This window comes from Phialemonium atrogriseum (genome assembly GCF_030411735.1).
Source record: "Phialemonium atrogriseum strain 8032-3 unplaced genomic scaffold QBC33scaffold_8, whole genome shotgun sequence".
Lineage (NCBI taxonomy): Eukaryota > Fungi > Ascomycota > Sordariomycetes > Cephalothecales > Cephalothecaceae > Phialemonium > Phialemonium atrogriseum.
In genome coordinates, this window is record NW_026848145.1 from 217,949 (window position 1) to 237,473 (window position 19,525).

At 55.1% G+C, this 19,525-nt stretch overlaps 7 protein-coding genes across 7 annotated transcripts; 2 read left to right on the forward strand and 5 right to left on the reverse strand.

Moving 5' to 3' along the window:
* Positions 1 to 1,558: 1,558 nt before the first annotated feature.
* Positions 1,559 to 3,441, reverse strand: QBC33DRAFT_513677 (uncharacterized protein; the record flags this gene model as incomplete). Its single annotated transcript, XM_060425996.1, has 2 exons — positions 1,559 to 3,328; positions 3,388 to 3,441. The coding sequence occupies 2 exons, from the start codon at positions 3,439 to 3,441 to the stop codon at positions 1,559 to 1,561; spliced, it is 1,824 nt and encodes a 607-aa protein (XP_060284945.1).
* A 2,256-nt stretch (positions 3,442 to 5,697) lies between these two features.
* On the reverse strand, positions 5,698 to 8,527 carry QBC33DRAFT_488865 (uncharacterized protein). The gene is made up of 3 exons (XM_060425437.1): positions 7,985 to 8,527; positions 7,635 to 7,925; positions 5,698 to 7,583 (listed from the first exon to the last, which is right to left on the reverse strand). The coding sequence occupies exons 1-3, from the start codon at positions 8,037 to 8,039 to the stop codon at positions 5,974 to 5,976; spliced, it is 1,956 nt and encodes a 651-aa protein (XP_060284946.1). The 5' UTR covers positions 8,040 to 8,527; the 3' UTR covers positions 5,698 to 5,973.
* A 41-nt stretch (positions 8,528 to 8,568) lies between these two features.
* Positions 8,569 to 9,136, reverse strand: QBC33DRAFT_513679 (uncharacterized protein; the record flags this gene model as incomplete). The annotated part of the gene is made up of 4 exons (XM_060425997.1): positions 8,569 to 8,607; positions 8,666 to 8,755; positions 8,791 to 8,861; positions 8,989 to 9,136. 4 exons carry the CDS (start codon positions 9,134 to 9,136, stop codon positions 8,569 to 8,571), a joined length of 348 nt encoding a protein of 115 aa, XP_060284947.1.
* Positions 9,137 to 9,282: 146 nt separating this feature from the next.
* Positions 9,283 to 11,120, reverse strand: QBC33DRAFT_533531 (DHS-like NAD/FAD-binding domain-containing protein). Its single transcript, XM_060427469.1, has 2 exons — positions 10,746 to 11,120; positions 9,283 to 10,675 (listed from the first exon to the last, which is right to left on the reverse strand). The coding sequence occupies exons 1-2, from the start codon at positions 10,894 to 10,896 to the stop codon at positions 9,450 to 9,452; spliced, it is 1,377 nt and encodes a 458-aa protein (XP_060284948.1). The 5' UTR covers positions 10,897 to 11,120; the 3' UTR covers positions 9,283 to 9,449.
* Positions 11,121 to 12,207: 1,087 nt separating this feature from the next.
* Positions 12,208 to 14,204, forward strand: QBC33DRAFT_358252 (uncharacterized protein). The gene is made up of 4 exons (XM_060423892.1): positions 12,208 to 12,594; positions 12,674 to 13,102; positions 13,170 to 13,793; positions 13,854 to 14,204. Exons 1-4 carry the CDS (start codon positions 12,556 to 12,558, stop codon positions 13,971 to 13,973), a joined length of 1,212 nt encoding a protein of 403 aa, XP_060284949.1. The 5' UTR covers positions 12,208 to 12,555; the 3' UTR covers positions 13,974 to 14,204.
* On the reverse strand, positions 14,136 to 15,337 carry QBC33DRAFT_358303 (uncharacterized protein). The gene has a single exon (XM_060423894.1). It carries the CDS (start codon positions 15,222 to 15,224, stop codon positions 14,436 to 14,438), a length of 789 nt encoding a protein of 262 aa, XP_060284950.1. The 5' UTR covers positions 15,225 to 15,337; the 3' UTR covers positions 14,136 to 14,435.
* A 1,188-nt stretch (positions 15,338 to 16,525) lies between these two features.
* On the forward strand, positions 16,526 to 19,455 carry QBC33DRAFT_448756 (transcriptional activator xlnR; the record flags this gene model as incomplete). The annotated part of the gene is made up of 6 exons (XM_060424487.1): positions 16,526 to 16,658; positions 16,737 to 16,813; positions 16,875 to 17,931; positions 17,984 to 18,409; positions 18,474 to 19,234; positions 19,315 to 19,455. 6 exons carry the CDS (start codon positions 16,526 to 16,528, stop codon positions 19,453 to 19,455), a joined length of 2,595 nt encoding a protein of 864 aa, XP_060284951.1.
* Between the last annotated feature and the right edge of the window lie 70 nt (positions 19,456 to 19,525).

A 19,525-nucleotide genomic window follows, 5' to 3' on the forward strand; every position in this document is an offset into this window, starting at 1 on the left:
TCGGGGGCTCAGAGCTAGGCCAGCCAGGCCTCAGTGGAAGGCGCCAAGCAGTGTACTCTGTTCTTGCGTACTAGAGAGTGGGAGTATAGGGAGATCTGGCATTTGACGCGGCCGGCGCGGTTGCCGAGTTAACTGCGGAAGGCCGGTCATTGCGTGCCAGTGACCCCCCTTGCCAGGGGTCGTCCGAGGAGATGGTTGGCCCACCCTCTCTCCAATGGATGTCACCTCGGTCACATACTCAAGTCTGGCACCCGTTGTTACAGGGGGCAGACTCGCAGAAGGACTACCCCTGGCAGCTCACTTTGATGATGTCCATTCCGGACAGTCTTCTGTGCAGACGACACTTCCTAGGAAATGACCACACAGAATTGGTCTTTCTACTTCCACGTCGGAGCTAATTGCGACCCCCTGACCACCGATGGTCTTCACGTTGTCCGAAGACAACAGCAGTTGAAAAGCACACACGAGAAAGAACGCGACTAGCTGTGGGTTGAGCCTCGAGTTGCGCAACTGTGTCTGTCCTGAGCAGAACATGAAAGGAAAGGGGATCGTAACCTGGGACTGGAGCTTGAGATTGCGAGGACTCTCTCACTCCCAGATCACAGTAAGTTCACCTTCAGCAGTGTCACCCATGCTATGATCGTGGGACCCTCCACTACATTGGACAATCACCCAGAAGAAGGGTGTTGATGCTGCTTCCGCGATGGTGTTTCCTCCAGGAGGCGTGTTGGCAATGGAAAGATACTTCCTCGCCATGATGAAAAGTAGCCAAGTACCTCGTCGAATGTGCTTTGTCCAGAGGGGATAGAGGGTTTGCTTCCTACGTGTTGGTAACTGGCAAGACAATAAATAAAATCTGATTGGAATGGACTGAGTACACAGAAAGGAGAGGAGTTAGTGATTTGTTTGTGTTACTGGCACTGCGATGTATACCTCCAAGCATCAGAAGGCTCACCCAAGGTCAACCTGACTGTAGGTACAGAGATATACGTGAGATTCAACAGCAGCATTATTATCAAGATTTGAATTTCACGAAGAGCACCGGGGCATCAATTATAAGTAAAAAATCAGAAGGGTATCAGATGGCACGACAAAGTTCTCTTGGGAAATCCCCAGCATGGTCTCGCCATGGGTATAATCATATTACTATTACATGGATATCCTCCAAGGGAATGCGAACGGCCAAAACCAAGCCATGTTTTTCTTCCCATGCCTTTGTGTTCATCCATCCATCGACCCATCACCTCATCCATATTTCCCCAACCATAGCCAGAATGAAGTAGGACAAGTGGCAGGCAGATGGACTGAACGATGGTATCGCCGCGGCAGAAGATAAAAAAAGAGGAAGTACACAGATACAAACACCGAAGACCACCCATCCGGATATATGCTATGCGTATCGTAAGGATCGTAAGAACGAAAGAGTAGGGGAAGGTGCCATTTGACATTCCACCCGGAATTTTGAGGCTGATAGAGAGAGAGATGGTAGTGATACAGAGAACCGCCACATGGGCAGGTTCAGAAAGCATTCAGACACACACACACACATACCCCCCATTTAGAGGACAGCGGCAAGACCCATAGCCGCGAGGGCAAGACCGAAGCCGGCGGAGACGCGACCGCCAGCATTGACGGGGACGAAGCCCGACTCGGTGGGGCGCGGGGTGTAGGCGCCGGTGCCGGCGGGGCCGGGCACTGACGCGGTGGTGTAGGCGGTTGCCTGGGCCGGGACCGAGTAGGTCGGGACGCCGGTGGGGTAGGCGGTGATGGGGACGACGCCGACGTCGTTGCCGGTGCCCGTGGTGAAGCCGACCTGCGGGACGGTGATGGCGGTGCTGATCACGTAGGTGGTGCTGGAGCTGGGGATGACGGAGCCCGCGTCGTCGGTGCAGGGAGCGACGGTGGTGGTCACGATGCTGACGGTGGTGTAGATGGGCCCGACGACCGTGGGCGCGGCGGTGACGGTCACGTAGGACGTGACGGTGGCGCCGGTGGCGATGGCCGGGTTGGAGGGCGCGTGAGGAGCGCAGAGGCCCTGGAAGAAGATGACGGCTTCGGTGACGATCTCGGCGGTCTGGCCGTGGGCGTAGATGCAGTCGAAGATGTTCTTGACGAAGATGGTGTCAGGGCAGTAGCAGGCGGTGTCCGAGTTGTCGGAGCAGCTGACGCTGAACAGGAAGGTGTTCAGGCAGGCCGGGACAACATCAGGGCAGGGGAGAGTCTCGACAGGGGCGCTTGGGCCGGTGGTGTTGGGCACCTGGGTAGGATAAGTCTGAGCGGGCTGGGTCTCTCCGGGGGCGGTCTCGGTAGGCTGGCCAGCACTGTAGGTCTGGGCAGGCTGAGTCTCGCCTGGGGCGGTCTCGGTAGGCTGGCCGGCGCTGTAGGTCTGGGCAGGCTGAGTCTCACCGGGCTGAGTCTCGCCAGGCTGGGTCTCACCAGGTTGAGTCTCGCCAGGCTGGGTCTCACCAGGCTGAGTCTCTCCAGGCTGAGTCTCGGCGGGGGCGGTCTCGGTAGGCTGGGTCTCGCCTGGCTGAGTCTCAGTCGGCGGCGCAGTCTCACCAGGCTGGGTAGCCGGGTAGGTCTGAGCAGGCTGAGTCTCACCTGGCTGGGTCTCCGCAGGCTGAGTCTCGCCTGGCTGGGTCTCCGCAGGCTGAGTCTCGCCTGGCTGGGTCTCCGCGGGCTGGGTCTCGGTGGGTTGAGTCTCACCGGGCTGGGTCTCGGTGGGTTGAGTCTCAGCAGGCTGGGTCTCGGTGGGTTGAGTCTCAGCAGGCTGGGTCCCGGCGGGGTAGGTGACGGTCGCAGTAGGCTTTGTCTGGTGGGGGCCGCAAGAGAAGGAAATGGTGTGGATGTCGATGCTGCAGGTTGGCTTCGGCTTGGAAGGCTGGGTAGGATAGACGATGGTGACGTTCTTGGCGCCACCGCACTGGTTGTTCTTCACGGTAGTACCGGACTTCGAGCACGGAGAGCGGTGCTTGCACGACGAGCCATCAGGCATGTCATAGTGGAACTCCAGGTCGCAGTCGAACTCGGGCTTGACGTGGATGGAGCCGAGAGAAAACTTGTCCGGGCCGCCGGCGCCACAGCCGAAAGACGGCGACTGCTCCTTCTGAGAGTGGCAGGTGCCGCCGATGGACTTGCCAACAGTGCGCGCATCAAAGCGCTTGCCACGGCCACCACTCTTGCAGGTGAAGCCGTTGAACTTAAAGCCGCCAAAGGAATCAAAGGGGCCATCCGGAGCGCCAGTGAAGTCGAAGCCAGGGGTCTGCTTGTCGGTGCAGCGGTTGTCCATGTTACCCGGGGAAGTAAAGGGGTTGGCATTCCTGAAGCCCTGTCCATATAGTTAGCATCAGATCCATGGATAGGCAGTTCAGGTGGGTGGGAACGTACAGTTGCGGTGGCAGTAGTTGCCAGAGCGGCAAGGATTGTGAAAGTGTTCTTCATGTTGAAGATGGGATGTCGATAGTATGAGGTACTCAAAAGCTACACGGAGATAGAAGAAGCCTGGGACTGTAGTCCGTTGTGTTTAAGCACTTGTGAGCGAGTGTCAGTGCGTGGTCGAGTACAATAGTCGAAAACGAAAGAGATAACGAGAGATGAGAGCAAAGAAGCGAATGACTTTGACTCCCGGAGAAGAGATAGACGACGATATAGGTGTTGGAGAAGGAAACAAACACAGTCTACTATGATGTAGGAAAGACTTGCTGGAGAGGAAGGGGAGGATGGAAGAGAGGGCCAAGGAGGACCAACGAGGTTGATATATGATCTCGAGCCGGACGGCTCTAAGCCACTTACCTCCTTCTGGAGCGCCGGCCTGTATCAAATCACAGGAACAAAGAGGCCGGCGGTGGCCAGAGGAGGCCGAAAGGTCCTTTCTTCCTTGCCATCCCCACTCGGAGCTAGCTTTATTCGGAGCTCTTTGGACAAGGGAGTTTCCCAGATTTTCCCAGATGCGCACATGGGAAGCATGACGAGCCAGTAGCATTTGCTCCTGCGAAGCGCAGTAGGCCCACTCGGGCATAGGGGTAAAGCGCAAGATGAGCTCAGTGGAGTGTGTTTGTTTTTTCTCGGTTGGTGTTGAGTCGCATCTTTGACGGGGCGCCAAGGGTGGTTGCTTCGATGTCGAGGTTGCTGTGGTCTAAGACTCCCACAGGGTCATGGCGGTCGTTCCAGGGGTTGCAGGGGTTTGCGCACCGTCCACCATTTGCCTTGCCTCGCAGCCAATCGGTTCTTATTGGTATGCCATTTCGAGACTAGACGCGCTGGGGGCATCCAATAGACTCGTCGCAAGCGAGGCCGTTCTTGCCGATATCCAGAATCCATGCGCCTGTAGGTGGCCATCGACCATCGGCCATCGGTAGGCGCTCACCAAACCAGTCACCCACTACCTGGCCCCCACCGGAAATGGAATCTGCCAGCTGCGGTCGCACCGGTTCTTTGAGCGATGCGCATATGTGGTTTTTGTGGGCTGTAGCGCGGCCCGTTACCGTCATGCCATTTTCTAGTATAATAATCTCCTGGTTATTATTATCCATCTTATGACAAAAGAAGCTTGTGGCTCCACAAACAAAGAATCAACCCGGGAAAAAAGGAGAACATAGCCCACTCAAACCGCGTCCCGCCAAGCTTGGGTTGCAAAAGAAACCTTCCCCCACCCCCAATCGCGACGCGGGGCTTGTGTGTGTTGAAGTGTTGCAGAGTCTCGTATTGAGGTCAGTCAACGACTCCATTGCCCAAGAGATGCTGAACCAAGATTCAAGTTGAAACGACCCCTCTGCTCAGCCACTAAAGGGCACTAACGCAGGTACTGTGATGGAACAACACACCTGCTAGCTGTCAAACCGCCACAGGGGGAGCTTCGGGGCCAATCGGTTTCCAGCTAATGTCAGGGGCCGCGGGCTAGCGTTGCGGTAGGACGGCAGGGTACCTAACGCTATAAACCTGGTGGTCCGAGATTTCATTATTGCTTTCGTCGAAGCTCCGCAAGTAAATGGAAGGTCGGCACCCCAGTTAAAGTTAGAGTATGCTGTAGATTGCCTATCTCTCTTCCCTCCCCCTTTCTCCCCTTTTTCACATCTCCAGTTCCCGACTCAAGACACCGCAAAATCTTCGTTTTGTAGGGATCCTTTCCTTGGGGGCGGTTAAGCTAAGATATTCACCAGGGTCCCCGGGATTCCGGTGACCAGGTCCTAGTGGCTTAGGGGGCTCTTGTTTCAGGTGGATCAGGTGGATTTTTCTTGGGGGCTACTGGCTGTGGCGCTCAGACCCCAGTTGACCAGTACGGAGGACAAGGGTCAACATGGAGAAAGGTTCCAGCAGGAGCAGTTTCCCATTTGGAAATGCGCCGTGCTCTCGGCCGGGACACAGACACAGACCATTCGCTACTTTTAACCCAATGAGCAACCATTTCAACCACCTACCTTACGTCGTAGGCGGGCACTCCATAAGGGCACATCAACTGGCTCGGCTTCCGCGGCATATCAAGGCTGTGTCTCGCCCTGGCCAGTGGGCAGTGCGGGCGCATAAAGAGGCGCGGCTTAAAATTGCTTAAGGGGCCACTAAAATGTCATCTTGGAACATGTTTCTCCCTTCCCGAGTCAGAATGCGGCTAAGAGTGGGGCGACCCCAGCTACCCAGCTACATACCTTACCTACTTACCCAGCCGCCCGACGTCCGTCGATCGTGCGGCTCCGCCACTATACATAGAATGCGGCGCTACCGGCCGCCGATCACCAACATTGTCGTCGTCGGCCGGGTTTTGTTGCAGAGACGCCGTCGGTCCCTAGTGGGGCCGACAGTAACTCCGTACCGACCGCTATGGGGCCATGGTATAGTGTAGGGGGAAATCACGGTTCTCTGGCAGACTCTTGCAGCTATAAGGTTGAGAATTGAGACATTCCCATAGTATCAATGCCAAGCCAATTCTCTAAACACTATGTTCCAAGGTTGGTTCGACCAGAACTCTTCCAGGTGCTTTTAGCCCCCAGCCTGCAACCTCCTCATCCTCTCCTCCGCCGCCCTCGCCCTCCGCTCCCTCTCCAACCTAACCCTCTGCTCCGGCGTCATCCCCCTCGCCTCCTCCTCCCTCGCCTCCTGCGCCGTCTTCTGCAGCCCCGCGGCCAACGCCCTCCCGGGCCTCACCTTCCCACCGGTAGGGCCCCCCTGGGCCCTCAGCCTCTCCTCCTCGGCCCTCCTCCTCTCCGCCTCCGCCGCCTCCCTCTCGGCCCTCTCGCGCCCCGCCCTCCCCTCCGCCTCCTCGCGCCTCAGCGGCGCCGGCACCCGCGCGCCCTCCCAGTCCCACCCGCCCTCGCCGAGCTCCGACCTCGCCACCCGGAACGCGTCCCGCGTCGCCCGGTCGCCAGCCAGCTCGAACGCCGTCCTGCCCTCCGCGCTGGCCGCCGTCGGGTCGGCGCCGCCGCGCACCAGGAGTCCCGACACGAGCGCCGCCGAGTTGTGCGCCGCCGCGAGGTGCAGCGGCGTCGGCGCGTGGTGGTTCTGCTGCGAGTCGGGCGGGTGGAAGCGGAAGTTGGGGTCTAGGGAGTTGGTGCTGAGGTAGGATAGGAGGGCGGGGAGCTTGGAGCGGCGGATGAGGGCTTGGAGTTGGCTGGTGTGCAGGAGGGCGGTCTCTTCCTCCTCCGAGAGCTTGGGTGCGGCCGGTTTGGCCGGTTTTGCCGGCGCACTTGCACCAGGAGTTTTGGAGGCGTCGGGTGTCGCAACGGGGTTGATTTCTTGGACCTTCAACCGGGTTAACTCGATGAAGGACCGCATAAGTTCGTTCTGCGTCGCACGCCGTGAGTTGAAAGGGAAGCTGCGGATGCGTGGGTCGTTTGCCCGCAGGACCTGTCCTTCGTAGGGCCCAAAGAGAGTCCGTCGATTGGTTGATCCGGTGGCACGGATGAAGAGGAGGTCGGAGGTGTCCAGAAGACCTTTCCAGTCCTGTAGGAGCTCCCGAACGTCCTGTATGAGCGCCTGCTCATTATACCTCCGGATACTGGAGCCGGCAGAATGAGCTGCCCCTTTTGCATTGTCATTCGCAGATTGCGAACCGCCCTGCTTCCTCCGTGTTGTGTATCGGTGAAATGTCTTATGGGCAAGAACTGTGGCTTCCCTGTTGAGTGGCCCGGCGGATTTGGTTTGCCGAGGTGCCAGCGACACCACCATCGCTGCGAAATGTCCACCACCTATCATACAGAGGAATATATGCGGTCCTTTGTAAGACGAAGGGGCAGGTGCTCCATTCTTGCTTGGTTTCGGCATGGCGATAGGCGGCAGTTGCCTCCTCTTGATTGCCTCCAGTATATCCTCTTGCTTTTCTAGCTCTTCCTTCGAAAACATGGCCCTGTATAGGCCAAAATAGGTGTTCTCCGGGAGAACTGGAGAGCCGAACCAGAGTAACGGATGCTTTCCAGGGGTGGGTTTCTTCTTCCTTGCTCCATCCTCTTCGTCCACCTCGTTGCCCTGTTTCCTTTCAGCTAATGTCGCCTGCTTTTTCAGGAGCGCAGTGAGAGTTGTATCCTTCTTGGAAGGCTCGTCATCTTCGTCTTCTGTATCCGATGAGTCGGAACCTGAAAGGCTCTCGTCGAGGTCTGAGAATGATCAGCGGATGTAAGGATAGCGGAGTTACAAACTCCGCTTACTCTCAATTAATTTCTCGAATTCGGCCTCCGACACAGGTTTGTGGCCTCGGATCTTCTGCTTAAGATTGTAATGATGGTAATCCGATTTCAGGTGACTTTTCTGTTCCTGGATGGTGGGGAAAACCACACCGCAGAGTGAGCACGCTTGGGATCCAGCGACACTCTCAGTAGTGAGGTCCGGGCTTTCATCTGAGGGCCTCCCTATGCCCTGCTCGATAACCTGTTGTTCTTGACCTTCGGCATCCGTTTTGAGGCTCAAGGTGTCCAGAACTTCTTGCGGAAGGTCGTACACTGGACAGTTGTCGTTAGTCTTGGCTCTGCTCGCGATCCGTGATTTGCTCGAGACTTACGGTAAAGTGGGCGCCGTAGCAGCTCGTCCTCCTTCTTCTCCATATCTAGTGGCATCTACAGTGTCGTCCGGTGGTTGGGTTGTCGGGTTGTCGGCTGGGGCAAGTACGGTAGGTGGTATTTGGCTGATGACAGAATCAGGAGGGGCAGGTTGGGGGGCTGGCGGGAACGGTGGGGACAGCGGGGTTGGAGCTTCTTATCGCGATAAGCTAGGGGCAGGGGTTTAACTTTTGAGTTCAAGAGTCGCGATGAACGAGTGTGAGAATCCTCAAGTTTCCAAATTCTCGGAAGATTCGTCTCCCTAGAATATATATACATAGAGCCTGCTATACAGGTGCGTACGACTATACTTGTAGCCTTTCTGGCCCCATCCTTTTATTGGGACAAGGCGCCGCCATCAGCACTCTAGCAAGGCAGACTAGGTAGCTTGGCCGATTGACTCATTCGGCTTACCGTATTACTTGGATTACCAGAAACGCATCAACGACAAAGAGACTGCGGCCAGATCCTTCAAATTTCTAGGTTAACTCCGATTCTTCGAGGCCCATAGTTGCCCAATGGAAATACATATGCACATGCCGGTTGTTTAATACTCTTTTGAGGTTGCAAGGTGATCCCGAGGGATCTTATGGGAATTCATTTTATATCTTGCTAGCAGTTTAAGGGGAGATTGTAAGACTTACCTGCTTCGCCATGGATAGGGCCTCGCAGTCATTTATCTCGGATTGCTTCTCCTTGTGCTCTTGATCGTCCCCGGGAACTGTCTCGGGGAGCTGATTAGCAACATCACCGTCAGCTGTTTCCTTACCTTTCCTTGCCGAAGCCAATGAGCCTGTCGGGGCGCAGGGAACATGTCCCACTCCTCGTTCCGGGATATCGCTGACCGGTATAGAGGAAGTCTCCCCCACTCGACGACCTAGGGCATTTGACCGGTCTCGCCATGTTGCCCACCATCGTCTTTTTCTGAGAAGGTGCGCCGATGTTTCTGACGTGCCGTTGAACATACCTCTAAACATATCTCTAAAGATGTCTCTGAAGACGTCTCTGAATATGTCTCTGAACAGGTCCCTGATAACATCCCTGCTCATGTCTCTCAACAAGTCTCTGAACACGTCTCTGACCAAGCCTATGAGAATGCCTCTGAACGTGTCCATATTTCCCATTTGTCGGCGATGTGATATGGTGATTTCGATTCTAACCTCTGACGGTTAGGATATGCGCCGTCGGGGGGGGGCTCTTTATATGTGGGATTCAATGCCGGGGAGTTGGATAGTATTTCGAGACATTGTCATTGTCTTCAGCCACGGTCAAATGCCCAAGCGTCTTCTTTGTTCTGCTGTCGGTGAAAAGGGCACCGTGACATTGGCAGTTGTAATATACCGCTAAGCAGCAGTCTTAGGTTTCTAAAATACCCCATGCCAACCTAGTGACTACCGCTCATAAATCTAGCGTACAGAACCCTCACAGTCATAGCAGTACTTTTCCAGAGGGCGCGCTGGTTGTTTCCCCCTGGTTCTCACTGGAAGTAGGAGTTTGCCCTTCCTTTCTTCCATGCTCCGACTCCGTATTAGAATCACTATGTTGTTGATCCTGATTCTTGTCTTCGCCGTCTGCCTTACTAAGTCGACTCGTCTGCGACCGGGACGGTGAAGTTGCTTCGACCCTTGAACCGGAACTAGCTTCCTGAGCTGCGGTGTTCGCTTCACTGTTGCTGGACACCTCTTGGCCTTTGACCTCAGGAATCTGTCCCGTATCGCGATCCTGGGTCTGTAGCTCAGGTATAGCCCGAACAAGCTTCTGAGCTTCGTGGCTGTCGTTGGATTCGTTGGATTCATTGGCGTCGTTGGCGTCTTCCTCAATGTGCAACACATCTTCAATCTCCTCAGCAAGCCTGACCACCTCATCCTCCATGATCTGCTCCCTCTTCTGCGCATTCCTCAACTGCATTTCCGCCTCTTCATCGCCGACAAGGCTTCTCCATTTCTTCTCGAGCTCTTCCCGCCAGCCTAGTTCGTCCGCCAGCGCCCGCACTCCAGCGTCACAAGACCCTAAGCAGAGCACATCATCGGGCAGAGTCCCCAGGCTACCCACCCTCTCCAGGTTGAATAATGCCCTTGGAGTTTTCTCCTGCACCGTCTCCGGCAGCCCGGCGAACGGATACACTTGCAGGCTCGTTCCCAAGATCAGCACCAGGTCCGCCAAGCCGGGATAGTGCTGCCTTGCCCGGAAGACCTCTGGCAACTGCTCGCCGAAGAAGACGATGTCTGGCTTGACCAGACTGCCGCAACTTCCGCCATCGTCGTTCTTCTTGACGCACCTCGGGACTTCTCCCTTCACCACGTGCTCCTTCATCAGGGCATCCGGAAACGGTGTCCCGCAGTCAATGCACCTCTGGGTCGCAAAGCTTCCATGGGCTTCGACAATCAAATGTGGCGGCACACCTGCTGCCCGCTCCAGACAGTCAATATTCTGGGTGAAGAGGTGGAGGAGCAGCCCCTTGGAAGCAAGGAGGGCGATGAAGGCGTGGGAGATGGTGGGGTGAAATCTTCCCGGGTAGAGCTCCTTGGCTAGCACGTAGAAGGGCTCCGGGCTCTGGCGGAAGTAGTTGATGTCGAAGACAGCTTCGGCAAACGGCAGGTTGAGGCGGGCAAGGTTGGCATATAGGCCGGTGTTTGGGGAGCGGAAATCGGGGACTGGAATGGGAAAGGAGAAGTTAGCCAAGATTCAGAACGCAGAGGGGGGCTTGAAAACGGGGCAACTAACTCCCTGCAGCAGTGGATATGCCGGCGCCTGTCATGACAACAATGCGCTTGGCCTGGCCGGATTTGATGTATTCAGCGAGGCCGACAAGGCTGCGCTCGGAAAGGGTGTTTGGCGGTGTGTCATCGCTGAGGACTGAGTTTTCCTGGCCCATCCTGGGCGGCCTTCAACTGCTTGTATAGAGAGCGATGCCGCCCGGGCCTTTTTCAATGACGTTGAAGGAGTGGAATGTGGATATGCAGCTGTTCGAAGTGTTGCAGTTTTAGATTTGAGAGTGAGTGGTGTTCCTGAATCACGGTGCCGCAAATCAATAAAGCGGCGAATCAACGGAGTGGCGAAGGAGCTCTTATCTTATCAAAACGGCGGGGCAGAGCACGGATCACCGGATCCTACATATGCCATAAGGAACAATTCCGCCGCACCGCTTCCGCTCCAAACCCCGGCACGATTATTCGTACTTTAAAGGTGTACCTAGGTAGCAGTCGCTAATCTCAGCTCTATGGGCCTGGGAGGGAAGGATCTAAGAGGCCCATTTCACTCCCTTGTAGGTACCTACTGTGGCAGGTCGCTAATTACTTTAATTTGAACCAGCAATCGTCTCTCCTCTCGTTGGTTACGGGGATCGTACTTTGAGGTACAAGGTATGAAAGCCTTTTCATTTGATCATATGATCTAACAAGTTACACGGCCGATTACCTCAGCCCAACCTACTTTCCACCTCCATCCATTGTTTGTCATTCGCGTCTCGGAAACTCCAATCCTTCGTCGCATCGCGATTCGCAACAACCATTGTCACAAAATATTAGTCGTTGAGCTATGCAAAACGCGGTTGTTCCCGATAAACTGCATATTCGACCTCTCTGGCGATGCTTCCTCTGCCATGAGGACCTCCCCGAGAAGGAGCCCAATATACCCGTGGAAAGTTCTGACTGGCAGCGATCTATGGTCTCCCGTGAGTGATCTGATCTGCTGATCTATCCTTTGAATGGAGGGAATATGGCTAATTGCCATATAAGTTTTTCCCTGTCAGAATGCCGATGGTTCTGTGCGGGTGCTTCTCAGGGCCATAGAGGACCTTGAGCTTGACAATATGCTTTGCTTGAACGGGTTTTTCATAGCTGGAAGAGAAGACCCGGCCCGCGCCGTCACCTTCTGCTCAGACAGAGGTCACAGGGGCTTGTACTGCATAAAATGCCGGCCGGACCAAGTCATATTTCTAGCTCACAAGTGCTGCTGGAAGGCCATCAATCATCCTACGGTCATCCCCTCTCTCCAACTACTAAAGCTAGCCCAGCATACCCGCCCGCTAGGTCCACCGCTAAGCCAGGATGTACATCATCGGTACTTGAGCCGCCAAACCCAGCTAGACGCATACAGCACAGAGACAGCCCTCGGCAGCCTCCTCGAGCAGGTGGTTCGCCGACTGCCACTTGAGCTGCAATGCAATATCTTGGACTACCTAGAAGGCTCTCTCTTCGCATCCTTATTGAAGGCTAAGGCGGTAGCCCCTTTCTTACTGTGCAGACTTGGCCTGGGCAAATGTGCCAAGCCGAGGACTATAGACCTTGGCATAGTTGGTGCCATTACCAGTTTGCATGTCCGGTCTTCGAATATCCTGGGACGACCCTTTTTGACCGGCATAGGATTTAACCAGTCCGAGTGCTGTCCGTGGATCCCGGTACGAAGCACATGTATCCAAGGATTACAATATGCCCTGGGCGAATTTGGACTTCGAGCGGTGCGGATCCTTTACGTCGACTGATCTCGTTCTACCTGGCTCGGCGACCCTTCGTCTTGCTGGCTGGGTACTGTGATGGGCAGTGACCTGCAAATGCTCTATGTCCTCGCAGATGTGAGTTATCCCGTCCTGCGAAACCGTAAAGCGAATCGTTCTAGCATGCAACCATTGGGCTGACGTAACTGCGACTTAGGATATCCGGCTTATCAAGCTCGGCTTCAAGGAGCCTGACCAGACCAGGGCGGATATTGAGTCTGGTGCGGATAATCCGCGTCCCGTTCTGCTGGACCGGGACTTCTCACCTATTGGGCGCTCCCACAGTTTTGTCCGAACTTGCATAGAGACACCAAAGATCCCATACTATGCGGATCACAGGCCGTGCTACTACCTGCCGCTCGCCAACGGGTCAGAATACGTATCAGGCATTGCCGTCTACATGGAACCTATTATTGACCTAGGAATCAAGGGCATTGCCTCTCATGGCCGGTCAACTCAGCTATTGGGCCAGCGCACGAAGTGCTCGATTCACATGGCCCTCAGTCCTGGGGAATACCTCAACTCTTTATGGATGCATATCTCCTGCGGCCATAAAAGATTGATACGAAGTCATTATGCCTTGTCGGTAAGAGCTGCACATGAGTACCTAATCAAAGAGAAGCGACGTATGCTGAAATTGAGTGTCTTTTAAGGTCAGCACAAACCGCGGCCGGAGCCACCATTTTGGGCCTTACTATGCGACACAGCGAACGAGAAGAGGATACGAAGAATTTCCTCAGTGGACACAAGTCAGTAGCGGCCGTCCATCAAAAATCACGGGAATCATCGTCGACGCCTTGACATACAATATACAACAAGATGTTTTCGACATGGGAGTTACGGAGGAATATGAACCCGACCATGAAGAATTGCTTGAAGCTCCGTCTCCGACCGCCGTGCGGCATGGCTTTCCGGATATTCCTATCGTCCGAATTGAACTACGATCGACGGTCATGCAGTCAACAGCAACACTAGATGATATATCCAACCTTCAAGTCCGCAAAGTTGGTCTTCGGTGCATGGGATTGCGCATTCTCCATGGTGATGGAACCATCGAAATACTTGGCCAGTGGGACCCGGCGGATCCGACTTCAATCTCGACTCTATACGATGTATCCGAAGGCCCCCTGGCTGGATTAACTTTCCAAACGACGCCGGTAGACAAACTCGACAGCTACATGTCTGACATCACGCCGATCCTACAGAACTCGCGCGTCGCTCCCCAAACCACGGCATCACCCTTCACCCAAGATTTTGCGTGTAAAAGGGACGGACAAGTGAGAAACTCTAGAGCTACCATATTATCACGCAGTTGCTGACAACTTGACTATCCGCAGCGTTTGGCTTGGTGGTTCACGCCCGATCTGGACAGCGTATCGCTATGCAATGCGGGACGCGTAAAGCATATAAAAAGACGAAGCCAGGCCTTCTTCCCATCGAGCCTACTACGTTATTAACATGAGCCGAGGATCTCCCACCAGAAAGACAACTGGAAAGTCAGTGCCGAACGTCTTGGAGGGCGAGAGAGGCGGGCAAGGACAGCGAGGATGGCAACGAAAGGCTTGTACAATTGCACGTGGAGTTTAGGCTCGGTGGGTCAGGGATGCAGCGAGAACGAGTAATATTACCGCCCAAACTAAATCAGAACCGACTGAAAAAGAATCCCATATCAAAAAGCAGAAAACGAACTGCAGAACGCACAGACCAAGAGAGTGGACACAACGATGAAACCCAGAAGATTCTCGTTGCTCAAAAGACAGTAAGGAAACGATATCCGATATCCCAAAAACATTGACCAAAGAAAACTTGATAGAGTAGGGAAAGGGGGAACATGGGAAAGAGAGCGGGGAGGGGAAACAAACACCGAGCCAGCTCAATGTATCCGGTCGCAAGCATTATTCGCAAGCCGTGCTTCCGTTTCACTTCTTCACCCACTTCGGCAGCGAGACTTTTGCGGCGTCCCTCGTCCTCTGAATCGTTCTCGGGTCAAGTGATAGGACGTAGATGCTCGACTTATTGTGGCTGGTGAAGTAGCAAGGAACATCTCGCCCGCTCCGGTCTTGTACTGTCCCTCTCTTGAATTCTTCCCCGAGCCGGTGGAAGGACTCGCCGGATCCCTCAACTCGAACAAGGAAATTCGTGGAGTCAAAGTCGCGACCCCACGACTCGACTAGCGACACGGCTGGCAATGGTGTTCGTGGCGTGGCCATGGGCGCTTGTCTCGATGATGTCGACCCTTGAGGTGGGCTCCGCTGCCTGTAGGTCAAGGGAGATGACTGCCCCTGGAGTCCGGGGGGGCCTGGTGACGGTCTTTCTGGTGACATGGAACGAGTTGACAGGGAGCGGTCCCGTCGTGCTAACTCCTGTTCGCTACTGAGAGGTCCTGCCGGTGGTAACAGAGGAAGGTGGGGCTCGGGGAAAGATCCTTTCCCACTGGGGGAGGAACCGGAAGGCGAAACCCTGCCGGGAGGGCTGCTTCTGTAGCTACCGCTCGCATGGTCCGGCAGTACGGGCATTCTCGATGGTGGTGTGAGCGCTGTCATGTTCTCGAACGTCCTTTTGATTATAGCCGCGTCGTCCTCAAGTTGTGGATCCATGTAGCTCTCGAGGCTGCCCGGGTCCCCAGGCCATAAGCCCTGGAGCGTCTGGCCCTTACGGGCAAGGAAGCACCGTATGTACGGCCCAACGACTGTGCAGGAATTATCCATTTGCTGCCCAATTACTTCCACTTATATTGTCGATATCTACTACGAATGCCGTCCCACCCGAGCACATTGCGTGCGTATGCGCCGAGAGGAGATTGATTCTATCCTTCTCAAAAAAAAAGGAAGAGAAAATACAACGCTACTGAAACGTTGTTGGTTAGGTCGCACATATTGTTTCGATCCCAATGCTCCGCGTTCGTCACAAGGTAGCCACGCCGTGTGATGGGCCTTACTTGGCGACATAAGCGCCGAAGAGGTCCCCGCTCTGCCGCCTTGAACTGCCCCCTAGCCCCTGGAAAATTGGCTGTTGGTGTTTCGAAACAAGACCTCGAAAGAGCCTCAGAGTCGAGAACACTTGCGCAGCGCTGCCGACTTCCCCCCTGATCTCTCCTGCGGCCAATTCTAGTTTGCCTTTGTTCTCCACCACATCGCTCCTAGCAACAGACACTGCCGTTTCTCGAGAACGTGTCGTAAACAGGAATAGGTCGTCTTTGCTCTCCGGGAGACAGCCGTTGATGCCACCTGGCGTGTGTAAACTTCCAAAGAGAACATTCATATCGTCGGCGTTGTCTACCACAAGAAGCCATGGCCCAGCCGCCTCTGAGCTCAAGTACCGCCGAACCAATTCTTTTAGGTCTTCCTCATCGGTCTTGCAGATGGGGAGCTTCCTGGCTATCTCACTCTATGCTTGTTCGAAGGCTGCGACGCTGAACGCCGGCACTTAGAATGTGGAGTGTTTGGGCTGGTGTTCTATCACCCGTATGCCAGCTGTAGAGCGACCTGGGTCTTGCCTACGCTGCCTAGCCCGACAATCACAGGTTTTTGACACTCCTTGCGTATAAATAGCATCATTTCGAGAGTGTCTAGTATCCCGGCTCGTCCAACGAAGTGCTTGGTCTTGGGGAACGGGATGTAGTGGGAGAATTGGGATAGTATTGACAGCATACAACAAAAATATTGACACGTGAAGATATCTTCGCCCTTCCATTTCTCAAATCGGCCCAGCAAAGTTTAGATTGTGGGGCAATTGCGGGGGAGGAGGGCTACCCCACAGCGGCCCGGCCTGGCCTTCCCCTCTTTCTGCAGGTCTGAGGAGGGAATAATTTAAGCGGCGGGGATTTTCAATAAACGCGACGGATGCACTTCTCTTGAGACACCCTCGTGTCCCAGTCAAACGGGTCGGCTCATTCCTGGTTTTCCTTTTCGCTTCGATATTTGACGAGCCGCCCTTGCATCCGGAACTCTGGAGTTGCTCCACCGTTGAAGGTCTGGATTTCAGATCGAGACCCGCGACTTTTGCACCAATGGAAGAGCCAATTGACGCCAATGACGACGGTAGTGCCTCGCCTCAAGCTGATGCCGACCATGCGGAGCATGCACGCCCAAGGAAGAGGACAAGACGGGCTTGCGATAAGTGCAGCTCGTCCAGGACCCGCTGTGATGGTGAATGGTAAAAGCTGGGCTCTCCTTGCAAATCTGCTTGCGAATGCTGACCACCCATCCTCGCAAAAATAGTCCTTGCAGACGTTGTCAAGGTAGGATTTTCCCACCAAGTCTATCGCATATCGACCCATAATTGCAAATTGGAGTTCGTGATTCTGTTGTGCTCCATCTCTTTGGCTTGTGGCGCCCTTCTCTCCATGACTGTTAAAGTGTTGCTTCTTTCTGATGTTTCCGGCATTGGCATTAACCCGTCGTCTCTTTGGGGCCACAGACTATGGATACACCTGCCGCTATAATCGAGAGATTAAGAAGAGAGGGCGTATCCCGACCTCGTTAGCTGCCTCTACTCAGCCTGAGACGCCGGCCCAGTCAAGGTCCCAGGACGGTCACTCACCTGTATCAACCGTCGCATCCCCGGATACCACCCTAGCTCCAGCACAGTATCAACGTCCTCCACCTCCTCAGGACAGCGTCTCGATCGTGAGCCGTGCCCAAACACGTCATGAGAGCCTAAGTTCGCCCCCTCCCGGACTTCACCAGCAGCCTCCATCCTTATCTGCTTCTGCAGCGGCGCCGTATCTTACCTCGCAGGGTTTCGTTGCTCCCCACATTCACCTCCAGGTTTCCTCCCTCCTCGATCCTTCTGCAGAGTCCCGCATGCTGTCCAACTCGCATGGGAGCCCACCTGCAGTCCCTGCGGTCTCCGGGTCCGACTCCAGCGTGGGATATCCATCGCCTGCCAATGGCGTGATGGGGCAACAGTCGACCGCTAACCCCCATGCTCGCGACTCGTTCGAGGCTCCGACAGCCAACGGTCATGACCGTGGATCATTTAGCACCACGGCTGGACCCGAGGGCTCATTGCCAGAGCTGCAACGGATGAACTCGTTGTACAAGGCACCGTCATCGGATTGTCGATACCGGCTTCTCGACCCCGTTCTCCCATATCTGGGAGATATTATCCCGGCCTCTGTTGCTGCCGACCTGCTCGATGTCTACCTCACCGAACCAGGTAGCTCGTTGTTCCGTTGCGCGTCCCCTTATATCCTTACCCGTATCTTCCGCAAGAAATCTGTTCTTCATCCTACCCATCCCCGCCCGACCACACCAGCACTCTTGGCGACGATGCTTTGGTGCGCAGCACAGACAGCCGACATTGTTTTATTGCATGTTCCCGGCTCTCGGTCGAGGATCACGAATGCCCTGTACAACCTCGCAACGTACCTGATATCCGAAAGGGATCCGGATAGGTGGCGGAGAATCCATGGTATGCGCACCTCTTCCTTTCCTTCGCATAGTACTCTCGGTTGACCGGCTAGGTGGCCTGCGAGTGGAGAACGAGCAGACACATCCCAACTTCCCCGTCTCGTCTTCCCTACCAACCGTCACAGAGACGAACGAACCCGCTGGAGTTGTTGACGATGTCCTGACTTTCATCCTCCTATCCATTGCCGTTTCGGGGGGAGACTTCAAGTCGGATTGTTATAAATGGTGGAACAAGGCGATTAGGCTTGCCCTGTCGCTGAAGCTTAACAGAGAGGACGAGCAGTGTTCCGGATCCGTGTCTCCGTGTGCCAACCCTCTGTGCTCTTGTCACAGGGACCACGAGGGCGAGTCTCCGGCCAATACCGAAGCTAGAGAGGAGCGCCGCCGTGTCTTCTGGCTGTTGTATTGCCTGGACAGGCATCTCAGCCTGTCTTTCAACACTGTACTTGATATGCCCGACTCGTATTGCGAAGTATACGGTAGGTGACCTGCGCGCGGAAATGGGATCGTACTGCTCCTTGCACCCACTAATATTGTTGCAAGCCCCGCTGCCTGAATCGATCTGGGAGAACCTCGACACCATCCCACCAAGAGACTGGCCCCGCCGGACGATTGGGCCGCCAACCACGATCACCGGAACCGGGTTCTTCGAGTATTTCTTACCGCTGATGGCAATAATGGGCGATATTATTGAAGTCCACCACAGGAGACAGCATCCTCGGCTAGGTGGTCTCGACGACACCCAGGCAGTGGGGGTAATAAGTGAGCTCCTTGCAAACTGTGAGCGGAGCATCGACGAGCTTTCTCGAGAAATTGATGTGGCGGGTTATGCGTCGTTGGCCACATCAGGGCCCAGCATCAAAGACCTGGTCACTGGCATACCCTTGCATACGAACCCGATGCCTCCAACCCCGAGACGGATGAGAGACCAGTCCCGCATGCAGCTGGTCGCAGCCTACAGCACGCATATTCTGCACGTTCTCCACGTTCTCCTCCACGGCAAGTGGGACGCAATCTCCATGCTGGATGACGACGACGACTGGATCACTTCGACCCGCTTCAACGACTGCGCATCGCATGCCATTGCCGCCTCCCAGGCCGTCTCGCAGATCCTCAAGTTCGACCCCGAGCTCACCTTTATGCCATATCTGTTCGGGATTTACCTTCTCCACGGCAGCTTCATCCTCCTCCTCTTCGCCGATCGCATGCCCCAGCTGGGGCCGAATCAGTCTGTCGAGCAGGCTTGCGAGACCATCATAAGAGCACACGAGGTGTGCGTGGTGACTCTGAGCACCGAGTTTCAGGTGCTGCCCCCGCCCAAGCCTCCGGTCCCCTGGAAAAGTTAAGAAGTTGTAAAACAAGTGTCGACTGACTTCAAATGCAGAAAAACTTCCGCAAGGTGCTCCGCTCGACGTTGTATAGCGTCCGAGGGTCGAGTCCGACCGAATGGGAAGAGCATAGGGCCAGGCGTCGAGCGCTTTCGCTGTACCGCTGGACGAAAGGCGCGAAGGGTTTGGGGCTTTGAATGGGGGCGCTTAAGTCGCAGACGTTTTAGGAGTAAGGATCACAGCCCCTTATGGAGGAATGGATAGGCG

What these genes read in the sequence shown, in the direction of transcription:
- QBC33DRAFT_488865 (XM_060425437.1), bottom strand. Translation starts at nt 8,039, where the DNA reads ATGCCACTAGATATGGAGAAGAAGGAGGACGAGCTGCTACGGCGCCCA. An exon ending in GCTACGGCGCCCACTTTACC is followed by an intron (nt 7,926 to 7,984) that starts GTAAGTCTCGAG and finishes ACAACTGTCCAG; the next exon opens with TGTACGACCTTCCGCAAGAA. An exon ending in ATTCGAGAAATTAATTGAGA is followed by an intron (nt 7,584 to 7,634) that starts GTAAGCGGAGTT and finishes GATCATTCTCAG; the next exon opens with ACCTCGACGAGAGCCTTTCA.
- QBC33DRAFT_533531 (XM_060427469.1), bottom strand. Translation starts at nt 10,896, where the DNA reads ATGGGCCAGGAAAACTCAGTCCTCAGCGATGACACACCGCCAAACACC. An exon ending in CATATCCACTGCTGCAGGGA is followed by an intron (nt 10,676 to 10,745) that starts GTTAGTTGCCCC and finishes TTCCCATTCCAG; the next exon opens with TCCCCGATTTCCGCTCCCCA.
- QBC33DRAFT_358252 (XM_060423892.1), top strand. Translation starts at nt 12,556, where the DNA reads ATGGGCAGTGACCTGCAAATGCTCTATGTCCTCGCAGAT. An exon ending in TGCTCTATGTCCTCGCAGAT is followed by an intron (nt 12,595 to 12,673) that starts GTGAGTTATCCC and finishes ACTGCGACTTAG; the next exon opens with GATATCCGGCTTATCAAGCT. An exon ending in GAAGTCATTATGCCTTGTCG is followed by an intron (nt 13,103 to 13,169) that starts GTAAGAGCTGCA and finishes GTGTCTTTTAAG; the next exon opens with GTCAGCACAAACCGCGGCCG.
- QBC33DRAFT_358303 (XM_060423894.1), bottom strand. Translation starts at nt 15,224, where the DNA reads ATGGATAATTCCTGCACAGTCGTTGGGCCGTACATACGGTGCTTCCTT.